This window comes from Dendropsophus ebraccatus, chromosome 4 (assembly GCF_027789765.1).
Source record: "Dendropsophus ebraccatus isolate aDenEbr1 chromosome 4, aDenEbr1.pat, whole genome shotgun sequence".
Taxonomy (NCBI): domain Eukaryota; kingdom Metazoa; phylum Chordata; class Amphibia; order Anura; family Hylidae; genus Dendropsophus; species Dendropsophus ebraccatus.
In genome coordinates, this window is record NC_091457.1 from 52,831,635 (window position 1) to 52,852,247 (window position 20,613).

General features: G+C 41.1%; 1 protein-coding gene across 1 annotated transcript in view; it reads right to left on the reverse strand.

Annotated features, from left to right (window-relative positions):
* The window catches only part of CSTF3 (cleavage stimulation factor subunit 3), a 62,185-nt gene that overhangs the window by 1,015 nt on the left and 40,557 nt on the right, over window positions 1–20,613 (reverse strand). Inside the window, exons 4-19 of the mRNA XM_069965790.1 lie at window positions 16,897–16,929; window positions 12,226–12,323; window positions 10,781–10,847; window positions 10,664–10,698; window positions 9,168–9,294; window positions 9,004–9,081; window positions 8,519–8,681; window positions 7,366–7,475; window positions 5,618–5,734; window positions 4,694–4,768; window positions 4,291–4,434; window positions 3,560–3,662; window positions 2,738–2,807; window positions 1,828–2,023; window positions 1,164–1,317; window positions 271–365 (exon numbers count right to left, since the gene is read on the reverse strand). Of these exons, the coding sequence (XP_069821891.1) occupies window positions 271–365; window positions 1,164–1,317; window positions 1,828–2,023; window positions 2,738–2,807; window positions 3,560–3,662; window positions 4,291–4,434; window positions 4,694–4,768; window positions 5,618–5,734; window positions 7,366–7,475; window positions 8,519–8,681; window positions 9,004–9,081; window positions 9,168–9,294; window positions 10,664–10,698; window positions 10,781–10,847; window positions 12,226–12,323; window positions 16,897–16,929 (1,665 nt within the window). The remainder of the gene's footprint in view (window positions 1–270; window positions 366–1,163; window positions 1,318–1,827; window positions 2,024–2,737; window positions 2,808–3,559; window positions 3,663–4,290; window positions 4,435–4,693; window positions 4,769–5,617; window positions 5,735–7,365; window positions 7,476–8,518; window positions 8,682–9,003; window positions 9,082–9,167; window positions 9,295–10,663; window positions 10,699–10,780; window positions 10,848–12,225; window positions 12,324–16,896; window positions 16,930–20,613) is intronic.

Here is a 20,613-nt window from a genome sequence, read left to right on the forward strand (position 1 = left end):
AAGAACTTAAAATAGCTGGGTAACATCTTCTTTGGAAGCTTTAATGACAGCCATATATTTTGTCACAAAGTTTGCCCCAAAAAATGATATAAAAAAAGGCTGAATGGAATTTTAACAGCAGAAAATTTTTTATATCAATTATATATATTTGTAATTTTGTTACATTAATAGTACCAGACTTGGAAAATTACGATCAGGGTGGGCATTCCATGTTGGTTCCAATTCAAACGGATTTTGAATGGAAGAGATACAAAGCCGAGGTTCACCTACCTGGTAGCAAAGTGGTGGAGGCAGTAGCTTCATTAATAGCACAGCAGCAGGAGGCACTGGGAACACCCCTCCAGGTACTGGATGAAGTCCGGGAGCTAGAAAAAACACAGCATTTGTTTGTCATGGGGAAACTGCATCTTTTTACCTTAAAAGGGTACCCCAACAAAAATTATTTTTTTAATCAACTGGTGCCAGAAAGTTTTACAGATTTATAAATTACTTCTATTTAACAATCTCAAGTCTTCCAGTACTTATCAGCCACTGTATGTCCTGCAGGAAGTGGTGTATTCTTTCTAGTCTAAGGATACGTGCACACTTTGGAAAATCGAGGACAAAACCCGCCCGTGCATAGAATGGAGTCTATGACACAGGAAACAGATTCCGCGACTGATTTTCTGTCTATTTTCCAAAGTGTGCACCCTGACACAGTGCTCTCTGCTGACATCTCTGTCCGTGAAAGAAACTATGCAGAGCTGTAGCAAATCCCCATAAAAAAACCTCTCCTACTCTGGACAGTTCATATCATAAACAGAGGTGGCAGCTGTGAGCACTGTGTCAGACTAGAAAGAACACACCGCTTCCTGCAGGTCATGCAGCAGCTGATAAGTACTGGAAGGCTTGGCAATTTTAAATAGAAGTCATTTACAAATCTGTATAACTTTCTGGCACCAGTTGATTTGAAAGTAGTAATTTTTTGCCGAAGCACCCCTTTAGGCTATGTTCACACATGGTGTTTAATTAGTGCTATTATAACTGGAACTGAGCAATTTGTGGTTTAATAGGGCAACTTTTGCCATGATTTTGACAAAATAATGCCAAAAATTGTGCTATTTTACAGTGATAAGTAAAGTCAGGCAGTAAAGAGTGCTGCTGCATATTAACAATGGACTTACGGGCAAGGTGTCTAGGCTGGAATGGGATCATTTGGCTGGTGTCTGGTTTGGGGTACTCAGGTTTTCTGTCAACTTCATCCTTAAGAGATGGCGCTATAGAAGGAGCTACCACAGGGTCTGGGATCATTGATGCTAATTTAGCACGGGAAACATCCTAAAATAATAATAAAACAAGTTACATTTATAAGGTGCCAGAGGGAAAAGAAAGGTATATATGTATAAAAAAAAAATAAAAAAAAAAAAAGAGAGAGAGATGAAGGTTAGAAGGATACAGACAATAGGAATATCAGCCATACACATTACAAGAATGTAAGCTGAACTAGTCGATTGAGGCAGCACCTCCCGACTCTCCTCTAATGACAGACATCAGGGAACAAAAGGATCAGGCAGTTGAATTATTACATGTCTGATCATTTTGTTTACAGGGGAATAAGCTGACAGCACAGGTGACTTGGCATTCTCCACAATCAGAACACACACATGCATGGCAAAATCAAGCATGCAGGTGTAAGGGAAGTCTGGGAAAGACAACTGCAGAATGACCAAGTGTATGGCCAACAGCGATCTGAAGCTGTAAATAATGAGGGAGTGACTAATAAAATGGAGGTTTACAAAAAGAAAAGGGTAAGAGGAAATGAACGTCTAAGGAACCTAAAAGACATACTTTATATCCTAAAGCTTTAAGTTCACTAGTAGAGCAGGGGTAGAGGTCCATAAACTTGTACCGATCCACCAGCAGTGCCGTCTCTTTCCCCTCATACTCTTCTTTGAAGGCAGTGTATCTCCGCTTTTCAACTTTCAGAATACTTGCTAAATCACCAATGTTACTTTCAAATGCAAGAAACCTGGCCCAGATTTCACTAAGAACAAGCAAGGATGGGAAGAGAAACAAAGACATTGTGTAAGACACACCACATAGACACTACAATAATTATATATATTATATATATTATATATATATATATATATATATATATATATATATATATATATCCTGATCTAGTTGTGTTTCAAACTGTTACAGGGAGTTCTCCAGTATGGAAATTTAGGGTGTCCACTGAGTATGTGCTTTACATTTACATACGTACAGAACCAACAGCTTGACCAGACTCTCAAATCAGCTAAATGTGGACTAGTTTAGTCACCTATATAGGGACAAATGGAACAAGTACATTTCTATCCTGTGTTCACAATGATTAGTAGGATCAATATACAAAAGGGGTTCCCTGATTTCAATAAAACTAACATTTTATACACTGCGTGATTCCATCAAGTGTTAACATATATTCAGGTCTCCCAAAAGGAATAGAATACCACTAGGATATACCATTAATTTATGAATGGCAAAGGTCTGTTATCCGGGATGTCTACTGAAGAGAGGAGGCCACGGCACTCCACACTACCCAGCTGTAAAAGGAACTGTGCAGAAAGAGCCTACACTATCAGGATAGGTGGGGTCACTGATCATGAACTGATGGCACATCCCTGTGATATGCCATCACTTTATAGGAAATACTGCTTCAATATCAAGTAATGTTTCATAAATTCATCCCCATCAGTAACAGTATACATACCCGGACTTCTCTGGGGGCAGGCTTCCGGACGTTAAAACCCGTTCAAATAATACTCTAGTGTTGTTGTCCTCTGTAAGAGCAAATAAGCACAAAATGAAACGCAATGCCATAGTTTGGATAAGGCTATGTCCACACAGGTCTTACATTTTCCTACAGTTTTTTTACTTGTATACTAGCAAATTAAATTTGTGAAAGTTCCAATGCTTGCTGTAGTATTCTTAGGGCCCTACTACACAGAAAGATAATCGGGAGAAAAATCGCTATATCATTTGAATTTAAGTGACAACCTTTCTGTGTGTATGCAGGCAACGATGAAGCAACTAATGAGAATTTGTTTGTATGTTGTTGATCACATCTTTTGAGCTTACCATAAGATCGTCATTAATCGTTTGCAAATCTTTCAATGTATTTACACTTCGTTCGTTATTTTGATCGTATATTAGAGTATAGGAACAGCCAGAATTATGATCATAATTAAGACTATAAGGAATGATTACTGTTTGATGTATTATGGTGAACGATTTTAAGTCGTTTCCAAAAGCGCTTGTTTGCAATAGTTTACAGTAATTCGGAAAAAATGAAAAATTGCTTAGTCTAACAGGACCCTAGGACCCTTATTCATAGCACACAGGTTTTTGTAATATTTATGTGGAGTTTTTGCCCCCTTGGAACACAGAGTAACCACAGCAGGGCAGACACACAATGCCACAACATGATTTTATACATCATGGGGAGAGATTCTTAATAAACTCCTTAAAGTAATCCTTCTTCATGAGTACGCATAAAGGTATTGTGGGGGTCTATAGTATGTACAGGACTTACCATTGAGGTGAGATAAATAATCTATATAAGCAAGAACATATTCTGGAATGTCTCCATACTTCTTCAAACCTAACTCAAAAATTTTGAAGGCCACTGATGTGTCCTAGAGAGAAAAAAACAAAACAAAATTAAAGTGTATACATTACTAATACCACTACATCAAATTTCCAATTCCCAAGCTTATGGGGGACTTGGGACTGTGATACACATGGGGGGTTGCAGGCTTTTATTGGTTCCTCATAAGGGTAACCCCTCTGCATTAGTTCCCAAGTTCGGAGCACACGCCCTATATACAGACGGGATGCAGCAGAATGGATTATCAGAACTCCTGCCATCGTGTTTCGGAGCTCCCACAATCATAATGATACATGATGCTGGGAGCTCCGATACTCTGTTCCGCTGCACACCATCTGTATATACAGCATGTGCATGTTACGTAGGAATAAGGCCTTAGACATACCTTAATAACGGGCTATCTAAAGCAGGTCATCTATTTATGTATATTAATCTCATATTAAACCATAGTAATTACTCAAACATAGTGAAAGGCTAGGGCTACACAGCAACTAACAGTTTAGTGACATCAGATTACAATGCTGTACTGCTACATCTCAAATTATAATGAATTGAGGTTGCCAAGACATGACAGTCAGCAGTGCGACATTGTAATCTTATGTTGTGCGGCCACAAGACGCCCCGTAGTCCAAGTCTATGTCCTTTTTGATCCTCACCTTGCTACAATAATACTCCATTAAGGCAGCTGTGACATATACATGGTGTCGGGTACGAACATCTTCTCTGGCTTTCTTGAAGATCATTCTTCCTGCTTTAATGCCTTCTGCCCTTCTAGCAAATTTCATGTACTGAATATATACCTGGAACAAAAAGAACAGGATACAGACAGAGTATAATATTAATTATAAATACCCTGACTTTACCTAATAAACAACATATTTTTTTTACTGCTATAGTCTCTTGCAATTTTCCTGTCGGTTTCAAATTAATCTACAGAAAAATACAAAATAACTCCACAAATGAAAAGCTTTTTAAAACTTTTCTGAATTGTTTTTTACATTGTTACATTTACACAATGATTATCATTTATCATGATGAAGCATGGGTCAGTGAACTTACCAGCGTAGGGTCAATGTCTTCTATTGCAAGGAGTCTATTATATATACTGTGCGTCTTTTCATACTTCATGCGACTCTACAATGAGAACATTTATATTAGTTTTGTATTATTACATTTCTTTTGTTTAAAACCTTCAGTAGTAGTGTTTCGAATGTGTCCATTGATTTATGAAACAATTGGGCAGTTTTCTACCGTACTTGTGGGTGGAAACTGGGAACTTTTCAAAGTTCAATGTAAATAGGAGGTACAGTATACCTCAATGTCAGGACATATATATCTCCAACAGATATAACTATACACTGGTCCGTATTTACCACTAGGCACCCGTGGTCCAGTGCCTAGGGCAGCAACTTTCAGGGGGGCAGCACCAGGGAGCAGGGGAAGGAAACTTTTTGTTTTTATTTTTTTTAGTGTCCCAACTCCTGTTCAAACTTTGCAGTAAATCTGGTGTCTTTTCGAGAAAATTTTCTGGTGTCCCTCGAGAAAATCATGATGCTAATTGGTGAGTGAAGATGGGGAGTCTTTAGGTTCAGTGCCTAGGGCAGCAGCAGCTGATAATACGGCCATGACTATACAGTGGAATCTCTTACTCATAGACTCCCATGTTAGGAATACATAGAGTGACACACACAATTTTTTATGTTACACTAAACATAAACATTAAACATGCACTGCAAGCAGTGTGACTCCAAGATAGGGGATTAATGGTGCTTTTACACAGAGATTTATCGAACTAATTTTTTAATCTAAAACCTGGAATGGATTTGAAAAGAGAAGAAATCTCAGTCTTTCCTTTATGACCTGTTTTCTGTTTATAGTCTGTTCCTACCTTTGGCTTTAATAATCTCCCAGAAAAAACTGTCTGTGTAATTGCACCATAACTTTCTGTCATACATTGTAACCAAATCTGTGTCAAACACCAACCTCTTCGTAATCGGCATAGGCAAAATAGAGCAGCATATTTTTTTTCAGCAGGGTACTAATAGCACGTTCATAAATATTGGCAGCTTCATCACTAAATAGTTTTGCATTGTTCATATCCTGGAATGACAAGATGAAAAATGAGAGCAAATACATAATACTATCCTATAGGAGCCCAATAAGAGAGTAAACAGACTTATCAATTACACTAAAGCTAGTTACAGAAAAGTAAGTGTGAAACCGTCAATGAGGAAAACATTGGGGAAGGTTTATCAACATATTAATGTCAATTTTGTGATTAGAAGTAGCTAAAGCTGCTGAATCGCAGCAAGAGTCGCTAGTTTACTAAATTTTGTCAGTCTGAGCTTAAAAAAAATGGCAACTTTATTCCAGACACAGTACCACGCCTGTCCTCAGTTTAGTTGTGGTTTTGCAGCTCAATTACATTAAAGTGAATGGAGCTAAATTGTAATACCACAAACAACCTGAGGACAGGGGTGGTGCTGTTTTGTAGGAAAGTAGCTGTGCCTTTTCTAATCCAGGATAACCCAAGGCAGCATTCACAGCATGATTATGCCTTCAGAGACACAGCTACATCGCCACCCTGTCAAAATTGGGTGCTTATATATCGGTGCACAGACCCCATTAACTCTTGTGACTATATTCAGGTAATTTCCCACAAGTATAAGAGTATAAGACTCAAAAGTGTCTAAGCAAGAAGTGTCAAAAGAGTCTAAGCAAAAACTTACATACACTATGTTTGGACCACAGAAGTAAATGGAGTCTGCGTCTGTCAGACACTCGAAGCCAAAATAGCAGAAAAACTTCTGTTTCCAGCCTACACCCTTGTCTACTGTGTAGTGGTGGCATGACATTGAACGGGAGCTGAAGTAAACACAGTCGATGGCATAAGGCTTCCAGAGTGATGCTGCAGCTCCCAAGAACTGCTGGTTTGTGTGGGTGGCGGTTGTCATTAAACTGCCGTTCAGACATTAAAGGGAAACTGACAGCAGATATGCATATATCTGTGCTGCTAGTTTCCCACTGCCGATAACACGAGCAAGGCATATTTATCTTCCGCACTACTCTATATACAGCCTGTTCCTAAAAAACAAATCTTTATCCCAGGGCTAATTGTGTCACAGAGGTGTGTGACTGCCCCGAACAGCCTCTGCCCGCCCTGCTCTCTGGCCAATGCAGTACCTTCAGGCCACTACCCTGCCTCCTCCAGAACAATTGACAGCGGGAGGAGAAGGGAGCTGAAGATACAGCATCGGCCGGAGAATGGGGGCGGCAGAGGCTGTTAGGGCAGGCGCAGACAGTGTCAGACAGACTCAGTGACACTTTTAACCCGGATATAAAGATCTTTCTTAGGAACCGGCTAGATCACACAGCAACATGGAATGTATGTACGCACTGCTCGTGTGATCGCCAATGGTAAACTGGAAGCATGGGTGTGTGCATATCTGCTTTCAGTTTCCCTTTTCATAACCTCATTTAAATAGCCCAACAATATTATAAAACCAGAAAACTCCTTTAAAGTCATACTGTCTGTATGGCAGGACAGAAGGTACAACACAGCTGATACATCCCACCTTCATGATACTGTCCACTGGGGGGGAAGGGGGATGGGGGGGTGACAGTATCACTTTAATAACTAAGCGAAGCTTCTCTAAGCTTCTGCCTCAAAGACGTAGCACAAGGGGGAGCACAGTGCCAGTATTTATATTGGTTATACCAACTGGACTTACCCCTTTCTCAGCGAGCAACTTGCTGGACTGCTCCAGGTACTGGGCAGCTTCATACCAGATGTCCGGATGATGTCCCAGAACCAGGAGACACTGTTCATAAGCAAACATGACTGAAAGAGAATACATTGATTTTTATTGGGGTGGGAGTACATAATACAGTATTACTGATCACTATGAATATCTGTGATTAATTCCACAAGAATATTTTCCAGCTGGTCTATTTTAGTCCAAATATTGCTTATAATATAAAAATTCTGGAATATTCTTCTTAGAACCCTACATTGTGCTTTTTCTCTGCTATTACTCCTAAAATGTATGAATAACGGGGTGTTAGGAGTTGTTTGTGTCATCATTCAGTGTCACTCTCCATGTCCTTGATAATACATAAAGACAGTATAGGGACACATATCTCTGACGGTAAATCCTAGCAGTCAATTTACACATAACAGAACACTACATAGTGTCCCAGATTTGCTAACTGTCTAATTCTTGGACAGTGCAAACATAGAACAGACAGTCTAAAAGTATGCCAGCTTTATCACTATGTCTTATGCTGTTTGAAGGGGTATTCAGAGTTTAAATTTTTTAAATTTAAAAATGTGCTCTGCCTCGGGAAAGACATAGAAAAACAACATATTTTTACCTTCCTCCCTCCCCCCCACTGGCGCTGTTCTCCTGGAGCTGATCTCACTGAACAGAACCTGCTCTGTTTGGGGCCAGGGCGTATACTGCTTGTTCAACCAATCAGCAGCCACAGCGGTCTCCTGGCTCAACTGCTGATTGGCTGAGTGGACAGTGCAGGCGCTGACACTAAACTCAAGAAATGATATGCAACTATACTGGCTCTGGAACGACAGTGGCAGAAGGAGTAAAGGTCACATTGATTTTTATTGGGGTAGGAGTACATAATACAGTATTACTGATCACTATGAATATCTGTGATTAATTCCACAAGAATATTTGTAAGATTTCCCATAGGCCAAGTACTTTTTTTTTTTTTTTTTTTATTCTAACTCAGAACACTGCTTTAATAAATCTGAGGCATTTTTAGACTGTCTTGTCAAAGTTCAGACCAACTATTATTTGGCTTACTTTACTAAATGTTATCTCTAAATGTCTGTATAACAGTAATACAGGAACCATAATACTGCACCTCTTTTTGTTATAAGGGTCTGGTCTTCAGTTCGAAGTGGATTACTCTTTTCCCACTGAATATATTTCTTCCACATCTCCACCTGTTGAGCTTCCTGTGGGGTGTTCTGAGGGGGCACGGAGGGGGCATTACGATCCAATCCTTTCATCACAGTTTCATACTCCTTAAAACACAGGAAGTGAAAACAAAGGAAATGAAAATAATGCACTTATGAAGTCTAACTACAGTTTCTGAAAACGGGTTGTGACATTTCAAAGTGACAGAAGTTTAGATCAGGGGAGGCCCACATGCTGAGACCCACTGAGCACTATCACCCTGTAATTTAAATTGTCTGGTATTATATACCCCACCCATTTACTTGAATTATAAAATGCAACACCAGACAAAGACTACTCAAGGCTGGTGCTATTCTGGGTTAAATAAACAAAAACACAGTCTTAGCTCAAAAACCAGTAGTATGCCAAAATAATTTGCCTGGTTCTTACCTTTGCAACCCTCCTGGCATTCATGTAATCTCTACTCCGATCTTCTATCATTTTCTTTGCTAGGTGAACATTAATACCCTGTAGATAAGACAAGAGTGGGTTACATAGTGGAAACCTCTTGAATGCCACTTGGGATAATGCCGGATCCCTGCTGCACACATTACCTCCTCATACTTGTTGTAATCTCTCCAGAGCTGCTCAATGTTAATCATGGGATTGACACAACCTCTCTGGTAAACCCTGCGGACGGCTGTGATTCTTTGATTTTCTGCGTAGGATCCCACAGCTTCCCTAATTGTGAACAAATCGAACAGACATCACTGTGTAGTCACGCGTATCATTCAGTATGACCTGAGACTTGATCTTACGGAGCGGCTAATCCTTCGCTGCATGTGGATGCCCAAGTCAGTACAAAAGGATGACAAAACCCAGATTTATATTGAGAATTCAATATACTGTATATTCCATTAGTAAGAACTGAGAATGCGTTTTCACCATACAGCATTTCTTCCTGTTATTTTATTGTTTTACAGAAAATGTTTTTGTTATCTCCATCCATTAAAACTTGAAGTGTAATGCAAGTAAGATCATCCGTTTATGTTACACTTGCTTTGTACGTGCAGGTCTCTTTCATGTTGCACTTTAGAATTCGTGAATCTCATGTCTATGCTGCTGCCAGACTTCTCTGCTTATTATCTATTATTGCAGATATTAGCACAGGAAGTGGAAGTTCACTTTAAACTGGTCACAAAAAGTAGAATAATAGTGACTGGAATCCTTGGTGTGGTTGACTTGTGCACATTTTCAGTAATTGCCCCATTAGCATTAGTGCATTAAAGCCCGACTGATTTATATGGGAAACCTGCCAGCACAATTTGGAGATATGGAAATCAAGTTAAAAGGGGTATTCTGTCATTTTACAAACAATATATATATATTTCTGAGACCATACAAAAATAGGTTATATGTATATGTTTACCTACCCTGGTCCCCCTACAGCTCTCAGTCCTCTGCCTGCTTCAGAAAATAGAGCAGCCACTCAGCCAATCACTGGCCTAAGTGGTGTCACATGTTGAACAGGGTGGGTAGGCCCAGCTCTTGTCTCAAAAGCAGGCAGAGGAAGACCAGAAGGATACCAGTTGCTCCAGGGGAGTGTGGGTAGGTAGGTATAAGATTTTATTTTATTATTCTAAGGCCTCAGTAATATATATATAATATATATTTTTCACATGCCAGACTACTCCTTTTTTAACCAAAAGGTGAACTTACCTATAAGCAAAACATACTCGCTTCCAATTAATAGCTCCAAACCTAAATGCTCAGATAAATTAATAGATCCGCTCCGAAGTTAAAGGAAGGCAAACCATGTATGCCATGTCCGGATCATCGCAGATCAAAACCCTGTATGATTGTTTCCTAATGTTATCAAAAATGCTTCTTTTGTTCTGCTATGAAATGTACATATGTAAGGAACATATTATTAAGCACTAAGGGGTGAAGTTATTACAAATGCTAATATGGACACACGCTAAAAGGCTATACATGTCAGACCCTCGATTAGTCAGCTGCCAGGAATTTGATCTATTTTGGAGCAGCTGGTGGGGTATATGTCAATAAAGCATTGCCAGTTACAGTTTTAGAAATGACAGAATAGACTTACACTCCTTTCAAAAAATTGATGTAATCCACCCATATCTGTGAAGGAAACAAAATAGAGTTAGCCTGACCGTAATGAAGCTGCACACAGCGGTGTCTCTAGATTATGAAGAGCAATTACCTGGTAGGACATAATTTCCATGCCAATTTTATCAAGCGCAAAGTCATATGCCTGAGCCATTTTTTCCCTGAAAAAGACAAATAGCTTTTTAGTTGCTTTAATTTGGCAATAAGGTTTTAATAGCGCACAAGTCAACAAGTCCTGAATGATTTTACTTTAAAGCTACAATAAGGAAAGGTTGAAAAGGGGTACTGCAGTGTACAACATTGTAATGTGTGTTATTTAAGTGAATGCCCCCTTCCCCATGTTAAACCCCCCCCCCCGAGCGTGGACCCGAAGTGTGATACAATATACTCACTGAATCACTGTCGACCCCGGCCGCCATCTTGGGACGTTCACATCATCTTCAGGAGTCCGACCTGACTGCTCCAGCCCTCCATCACGGCGGCCACCCTCCAGCGCATCATCAGCTGCTCAGCCGCGATTGGCTGAGTATAACAGAAGCCCCAGGCGTCTTCTGTTATGCTTAGCCAATCGCAGCTGATGACGCGCTGGAGGGGGGCCGCCGTGATGGAGGGCTGGAGCAGTCAGGCCGGCCTCCTGAAGATGATGTGATCATCCCAAGATGGCGGCAGAGATCGAGAGTGATTCCGTAAGTATACTGTATCACACTTCCACATCCACGGGGCCATTCACTTAAATAACACACATTACAATGTTGTATAACTTTGTAATGTGTGTCATTTAGTAATAAAAGGTTTTACACCGCACTACCCCTTTAATCTTCAAATGGGTTATCTTCAAATGTGGGACATGTCAATTCTTTAAGCAGGGAGCGTCGGGAGCAGAGGCACGCGAGCCCTTCCACAGAGACACTGTTACACTGAGGCAGGTGGGATTCCGTTGAAGAGAGACCCTCCGTGGAATTCCGCCGCTTTGTGTGAACATATCCTTACTCAGAGGTAGCACAGCGCCATAGTACAATGTAGGTGTGAATAAGCATTAAAACTAGTGGGAATGTCCTGGAAAAACCTCCTGATATGCAGAAGAATGGGCTTTGTGCTGAGCCACTCCCTCTGCCCTCCAGATGCCATACAGAATAGACAAATATGTAGCTGGTGGGAAGAGAGTATTGGTGCTCATGAATATCCAGGACTACTGAGCACATGCACATCATGGAGAGGACTACTTATTGTCCATATTATTCAGGAACATATCTCTGCATAAACAGCACAGAACAATGTAAGTAATACATCATTCTGTTCAGCTTCTCTTTCACTAGCTTACGCTACCCTTATATAAGGCAGCAGAAACCTACTCACAGAAATTCTTTAAAAGAGGACCATTAAGCTTTAGAGGCTATATACATTAAGTTAAAAAAATTTGGGGGCCTGTTTATAACCTGTTTAGAATGCGCTGGCAGCCATAGGGTTGTACAGCTAGAGTAAACCAAAGTTTCTATAAACCAGACATAAAAGGGCAATGATGATTCTCTTGATACCTACTTGTAACTTGGAAGCTTCCCTTTTGTCTCCCGTACATATGACACGTAACATTTCCACAGATCTATATGTAGGACTTTCATGAGACATCTCTGAAACAACTGCAGGTAGAAAGTAGTATACTCATTGAATTTCACATTTGCATTAAAATACCCTAAAGCCATCAAACACCAAAGTGAACCCTAATGGTTACTGAATGTTTATGAGTTTCAAGTAATTTTCTGGGGGAAAATTGGGGGAATCAATCACTCAAAAATGCCTGTAATGCTAAGGAAACGTGCTGCTACATCACCCAACACACTTCTAGAACATATTCATGTAGCCCGCTTCCATGCCCGGTATAACCAGCAAACTTACTTTTATTAAGCATCTTCCGTACGGCAAGTAGTTACGGTCACCTGGCGTGTCAGCGCTGTAATCGCACCCAGATGAGCGTGATTCAATTTGAGCGTGATTCAAAGCACTGTAATCTCCATGACATCACAGAGTGGCAGGCAGCAGAGGCCCTCTTTTCGGTGACGTCATGTAGGTGATGTAGCAGCATGTTTCCTTAATGTGTTTCCCTTTAAAGCCAAGTAGGTACGGAATCTATTTCTTTCTGTAAGTTAGAAATATAGTGAGCATAAGCCAGTCATAAGATTAAAGGGGGTTTCCAGGCAAAACAGAATGACCAGCTTTCCACAGAACAGGTCAGCAGTCACTGATCAGCTGTTCAGTACCCACACAACACAGTGAATGAGGCCAGAAGCAGTTGGCTCTGTTCACGGTGTAGTGACCAGACCTGGGTACTGCAGTACAGCTGCTGTATGGGAGGTGACCTGCAGTTATGCATTGCCACTGCAACAGAGTTAACAGGGCAAACTACTTTCTGCCCCTTTCACTGTGTAGTGTCGGTACTGAACAGCTGATGGGCAGGGGTGTCGGAACCCCGCAGATCAGTGACTGATTACCTATGCTGTGGATAACTAATCTCCCCCTTTAAACCCTACCTGCTTATTAGGTCTCTGACCCAACAAGGTATGGACTCCAGAAAAGATTATCCAACCAAAGTAATGGCATATCCTCCAGACAGGCTATTATTAGATCTGGATACCTTGAGACCAAGTCAATACCTTTGACTCATGATTCACTTTGTCATGTTCCTCAAACCATTCCTGAACAATTTCTGCAGGGTGACTGGAAACATACCACTAGGGAATGCCACTGCCATGGGGAGCTGGTTGGTATAATGTTTTGATAGGTGGAACGTTTAAAGTGACTGTACCACCAGGCCCAGGCTGATGCACTGGAGGCGGGCTGACCCACCCCCAGTGGGAAGAAACTCCAGCCCCTCCATGATGTGACTCCATTAGAATCAATGGAACCCTATCATAGAGGGGCTAGGGTTTCCTCCCACTAAGGGTGGGACGGCCCGCCTCAAGTGCTTCAGCCTGGGCCTGGTGGTACAGTCACTTTAACTAAAACATCCATATGGATGCCAAGACCCAAAGTTTCCCAGCAGGTCATTGCCCAGAGCATGACATTGCTGGGTTGTCTTTTTCATATAGTGTATTCTGGCATGACTTTCTCAAGCAAGGTGGACAAGAGTCTGCATGGGTACTCTGACCAGTTTACAACTGCACAGTGAGCTGTGATGCCATAATTCTTCTGACACATTTCTAAGTACCTTTCCCACACTTAATGCTACAGGAACTTTTTTGTTGGGACCAGACAGGCTAACCTTCTTTCCTATATGCATCAGAGACCAATGAGCATCTACAATAAATCATGTAACTAGGACCTTCTCTGGATTACTTTCAGTAGGAACTAACCACTGAAAACTGGGAACACCCCAGAAGACCTGCCATTTTGGAGATGCTCAGACCTAGAAACCTATCACAATTTGGTCACGGTCACTTAGAGCCTTATGCTTGGCCTATTTTTTCATGCTTTCAACACATCAACTTTACAACCTGACAGTTTGTATGGTGCCTAATACACTGTTCACAAAAGGTTAGTTGATACTTAAGGGTGAAATTTATGGAAAACTTAAAAAGTTCAGTGATATTATATCTTGAACATAGGGCATGTAAGTAGAAGCATGCTATATGATTTCCTCATCTTAAATTATTTATTGAAACAAAAGCCAACAACAGTAGAGGGGGGGGGGGGGGGTATATTCCAACAAAAATATCAATGTCTCAATAACTTGTCATGTGGCCTTAAGCATCAATTACAGCTTGACAACAACTTCCCATGCTGTTCCCAAGTCACTTATTGTCTGCTGAGACATGGCATTCCATCATTCTTTAAGGGCGGCCCTCAGGTCATTGAGGTTTTGGGGTACAGAGTTATGATCCTCTATGCGGTGGCTCAGCTGATCCTATAGGTTTTCTATAGGATTCAGTTCTGGAGATGGCAACTCCATTTGAGGTTCCCCAGTCTTTAGCAGCCATTCACTAATGATGTAATATCAATGAGCTGGAGCACTGTCGTCCATGAAGATGAAACTAGGCCTGTGTTGTTCAGTAAGAGGCATAAAGAGTAGAGATGAGTGAACTGGGTTCGGTTCGAGTCCATCCGAACCCGAACGTTCGGTATTTGATTAGCGGGGGCTGCTGAACTTGGATAAAGCTCTAAGGTTGTTTGGAAAACATGGATACAGCCAATGACTATATCCATGTTTTCCACATAGCCTTATGGCTTTATCCAAGTTCAGCAGCCACCGCTAATCAAATGCCGAAGGTTCGGGTTCGGATGGACTCGAGCATGCTCGAGGTTCGCTCATCTCTAATAATGAGTGGATTAATGATGTTATTCAGGCAGTATGGGCCTATCACTGTACCATTTACAAAGTGTAGAGCAGTTCTGTATTGACTAGACACACCTGTCCGCACTGTAACACCATCACCAAAGGCAAAAGTGGCTAATGCATAGCGGTCTCCATCTATGCTGGACGAGAGACCAGTAGGCCTTAGTGCTGTTCACTAATGAAAGCCAATTCATGCTGAGCATGATGGCCACTAAAGGCGTTGGGGACATCAGGGAGAGTGCTATGCATCAGCCACTGCAGCTGCTACTAGAAGAATGGGACGCCATGCCTCAGCAGACAATAAGTTGGCTTGTGAACAGCATGAGACGTTATCATCAAGGTGTAATTAATGCTCAAAGGCAAATGACAAGTTATTTAGACAGTGACTTTTTTGTTGGGAGTATACGCACTACTGTTGTTGGCTTTTGTTTCAATACATTGAGATAAGTAAATCATCATTGCATACTTCTACTTTCATGACATAATAGCCCTGTGGTGTGAACTTTTTATGTTTTTCATAAATTTCACCTGCAAGTCAAATACCCCTATCTTTTTTGTGAGTAGTGTATATCCTACCTCTTTTGGAGATAAAGGTACTTACTTTACCTGTCAGTGGTATAAATGTTATGGCTGATTGGGGTACATGTATAAACAATACAGGCAGCATTCTATTTACACAGTCAAGACACATTATTATGGCCACTTCCTACTTTCAATGCCAGTGGCGTGTAGCTCAGTAAGGTTTTTTGAGATGACATATCACCCAATACTGTCATTGGCAAATGGGGCGACTTATCAGTTGCAAAAAGGGATGTGTTAGCTTATCTGCTTTGTCAAATAGATGGATGTTGGCATGTCAGCTGAGAGACATCAGAGAACAAACACTCTGTAACCACTGCTCAATGAACATAAGCTGGTGGTGGCAGAATTTTGGTCTATGCCTGTGAAAAGTCATCGCAACAAATTTAAAGGAGAAGTCTGGCCAAAAATTTTATTAAAGTATTCTATTGCACCCCAAAAGTTATACAAATCACCAATATACATTTATTACAGGAAATGCACATAAAGTGTTTTTTTCCCTGCACTTACTACTGCATCAAGGCTTCACTTCCTGGATAAAATGGTGATGTCACAACCCGACTCCCAGAGCTGTGCGGGCTGTGGCTGCTGGAGAGGATGATGGCAGGGGGACACTGAGGGACACAGGGCACTGGAGGGACACTGAGCATCCCCCTGCCATCATCCTCTCCAGCAGCCACAGCCCGCACAGCTCTGGGAGTCGGGTCGTGACATCACCATTTTATCCAGGAAGTGAAGCCTTGATGCAGTAGTAAGTGCAGGGAAAAAAGCACTTTATAAGAATTTTCCTAATAAGTGAATATTGGTAATTTGTATAACTTTTGGGGGGGAATAAAATGCTTTAATAAAAATTTTCGCTGGACTTCTCCTTTAAGTATAAATTCTTTCTTGCAAAGACATGGTGATTGTCTTTACAGGGACAGATTGGTTCTTCAAGCTAGGCAATATGTCATGTCACACGGCTAGAAGAGTCTGACTTTGGTTAAAAGAACATGACCACGACTTCCATGTACTACTCTTCCCCTAACTTCCCAGACTTGAATCCATTTAAGAATCTATGGTACCACCTCAATCGTCTTGTTCACTCTATGGATAACTCCCCACCCTCCAGTAGCTGTGGGATGCTCTGCACTCAGCATGGCTCCAGATACCTGTAACAACCTACCAGGACCTTATTTAATCACCCCCAGTTCTTCTAGTTGCTACATACAGCAGATACTCTGGTTATTAGTTGGTGGTCATAATGATGTCACTTAACTGTGGATAAGGTTAACACAACCTGCCTGGAAACAGACCAAACTCACCTTCTCTACTTTGTCGTAATTTTTAGCTTTAACCTGCAGGCATATGAAAAACAAAATTGTTAAAATTGTGAAACAGCATGTTTTGTATTTAGCACCTCTCTCTTCTAACCCATCCGATAGAGACAATGCTGCTGCTAAATTAAAAGGGTAGTTGCAAAGTTAACACTATTACCTCGAGCTGGTTTCACAACTTGTTCAATTATTTCGAATTGGACATGCATGTCAGGTGTCGAATGGTTGCGTCAGCAACTGTACTCCCATGGCATGCAGCAGCATCTCTCCATTCCCAATGTCAAATAGGGCAGAAGAGAGGTACTGCACAACCCCTTTACATAAAATCTCTTATAATTACCATAGTGACTTAAAGTGAATCTGTCACTAGGTTATTCTCAAACTCGGTGATCCACAAAGGTTATGTAGCGTGAAGCTGTCCCTGCGTCATGTATCAATATGATGCTGGGAATGCTGAAAGTATAAATCTTTGCAGGACTTTACTTATACACTGCGCAGTTTCACGCAAGAGAATAGGGCCTTAAATAGCTGTTTGGACAAGGAGACACATGGTATTATTCATATATCCAGCTGAGCTTCCAAAATGTAGAAGAATTCTATTTCCTTTTTGTGCAAAATACAACAGTTTCACCAAACCAATGAGCTGCTGCAATGTGTCCTCTCTCCCCTCCCATCCCTGACTCTGCTTGGGGCTCAGCTTCCAGCTGACTATTAATCAAGCAGTCAGGGAGGGGATGGGGAGTTATGGTCATTTTACACGGAGCGATAATTCGCCCAATCAAGCAATTAACTGCTTGATGCAATTAATGTCAAAGTAATGTGTTTTTTATAACGATCAGCGTTTAGATGGAGCAATATATCGTTTAAAAGAATAGTTATTGTGATCGTTTTAAGATCGATTAAGCCCATCTTACAATAGGGTGAATCAGTAAAAAACTGTTTAGACGAAGCGATCTGCTAACTTCCGTCGAACGATCAACGACGGTTTAACAGCATGTTAAAAGATCACAATGAATGATTTATAGCTCGTCGGTGGATCGTTGGCAGTGTTTACACAAGACGATTATCGCTCAAATGTGATAGTTGTAAAAATTTGAACGATAATCGTTCCTTCTCCCCCCCGCCACATTAAGAGGTGTTTGTTTGCAGCACTTCTGGGGCTTTAATTAAACTGTGTAGAGGAGAGGAAATAAAGTGCATTTTTATTCTCTGCAAGCAGATTGATATATGAAAGGTCCCATGTGTTTCCTTGCCCTAACAGCTATCTAAGTGTCAGCAGTTTAGAAAGTGAACTGCAGCTGACAGATTCACTTAAAAAGAGTAAATCATTAATGACCCAATCATAGAATTTTCCAAATTCCACCCACCTAAACTACATTATAATCAGTATTTACTAGCCTGACAAGTGTTACTGCACTGTTAAGTGTTGACTTGTGTGCTTTCTCCTATGTCCCCTAAAGTTGCCCACATTACAACATCTCCAGCTTCTAATCTTAGCGATTTCAAAAAAGAGAAACTATTTTGGAGATGTGTTTGTTCTTGCATGGCTCCCAGATGAACAGGTTAAGCAATAATGTAATATGGTGGGCTACTATTCATACTGTGCCATTATAGTACAGCACATTACATTGCAATATGGGCAGCAGGAGAGGAAGAATCCAGGAGGAACATTAAAAAAAAACCTAACACTAAAAAAAAAAAGAAAAAAAAAGAAAAGAAAATCTAGAAAGGTAATCACAGAAATAAAACATGGAGTGCAAAGACTTAATGGTTGCCAATGTCACATTGCCCAGGTATGTTCTGCATGTGTGAAAGACTGAAATATCTTGCATGAATCAGGAAACACAAAATGATTATTATTATGATTATTTCCTACAAAGAGCAATCAACAATAGAAAACAGATATGTAAAAAATCATCAATGTAAAAGCGATCATTTGCAGAGCATTCCTTCTCCTGTCCCAGGTGTGGTGAGCTGGATTGCCTTTGTTTTATCACCAAACATGACCCTTATAAAAGTATAAAGGACATTTTAACAAATGGGGGATGTTTACTCCCTTTCTTTTGTTTCAAATTTCAATGATAATCATTTTGTGTAAATGGAGGTAACAATCGTTCAATGGGTGTTGACACCAAAATCATTGTTCACTGTAATTCCACATCATTCTTTTATTTGCTGGGATCAGATGGAGTAAGGGTCCATTTACCCAGAAAGATTATCTTACAGATCATCTGACAAAGATTTGAAGCCGAAGCCAGGAGTGGATTTAAAAATCTCAGTCTTTAGTTTATGACCTAAACTCTGTTTATAGTCTGTTTCTGGCTTTGGCAGATAATCTGTCAGATAATTTTTCTGTGTAAATGGACCCTAAAGGATCATAGCAGCGATTGTAACGAACGGCGTTGTTTTCTGTAATATGGAGAACGATTTCAGGTTAATGATAGCCTTGTTTGTGATTGTTTATTAATTGCTAAAAATCGTGATGTCTAATAGGAACCCCCTTATAGATCTCTATTTACAGGGAGTAGATATAAGTCCCTTATGCTGGGTTTACACGGAACGATCATGCGAATTTGCACAATAACGATCGAATTCGAACAATAATCGTACGTGTAAACGCAGCGAACGATTGAACGACGAGCGAGAAATCGTTCATTTTGATCTTTTAACAGGTTCTTAAATCATCGTTCATAAAAAATTCGCCGATCGTTCCGTATAAACAGTCGTCGCGCAATAGTCTGGCAGCCCGGACCCCCGCAGCCCCCTGTGCCGGCTTGATCGCCACCCACGCCGCTCCGATCGCCCCCGCCGTGACCACACTTTACCTGCTCCGCGTACCAGGTCTTCCACATCCCCGACTCCCCTCTTCAGTGCACTGATTGGCTGAAGAGGGGAGCTGGGAATTTCAAACAGCTCCTCTTCAGCACTGATTGGCTGAAGAGAAGCCGTTTGAAATTCCCGACTCCCCTCTTCAGCCAATCAATGCAAGGCAGCACTGATTGGCTGAAGAGGAGCCGTTTGAAATTCCCGGCTACCCTCTTCAGCCAATCAGTGCACTGAAGAGCGGAGTCGGGGATGTGGAAGACCTGCTACGCGGAGCAGGTAAAGTATGGTCATGGCCGAGGCGGCGTTGGCGATCGGAGCGGCGGGTGGCGATCGGAGCGGCGCAGGGGGCTGCGGTTGACCGTGGGGCCGGGCTGCGGATGAGCGGGGGACCGGGCTGCGTACGATATATCGTACCGTCTAAACACTGATCGTTATTTAAAAAAAATCGTTACTTCGAAATCGTTAATCGTACGATCGGGCCAATAATTGCCTCATGTAAACTTAGCATTATGGTTCGTTTTCACAGAGAGATTTATCCGACAGATTTTGGGAGCCAAAGCCAGGAACAGACTATAAACAGGTAGCAAGTCAAAAGGAAAGACTGAGATTTCTTCTCTTTTCAAAATCAGTCTTGGCTTTGGCTTCCAAAATCTGTCAGATAAATCTCTCTGTGTAAACGCACTATTACACACACTGATTAATGCCATTATATCCTTTCCCAGCTACCTCCTCTTTCATTTGTCTGCAAATGCTGCAGCTAACCTGACCATTACTGCCACTGTGCCATGTATATAAGGCCAGAAAGGAAGCATCTGAAGCCACGTGTTATATAATGTGCAGACAAGGATTCCCTGCTGACAGCTCCTTTTAACAATTTGC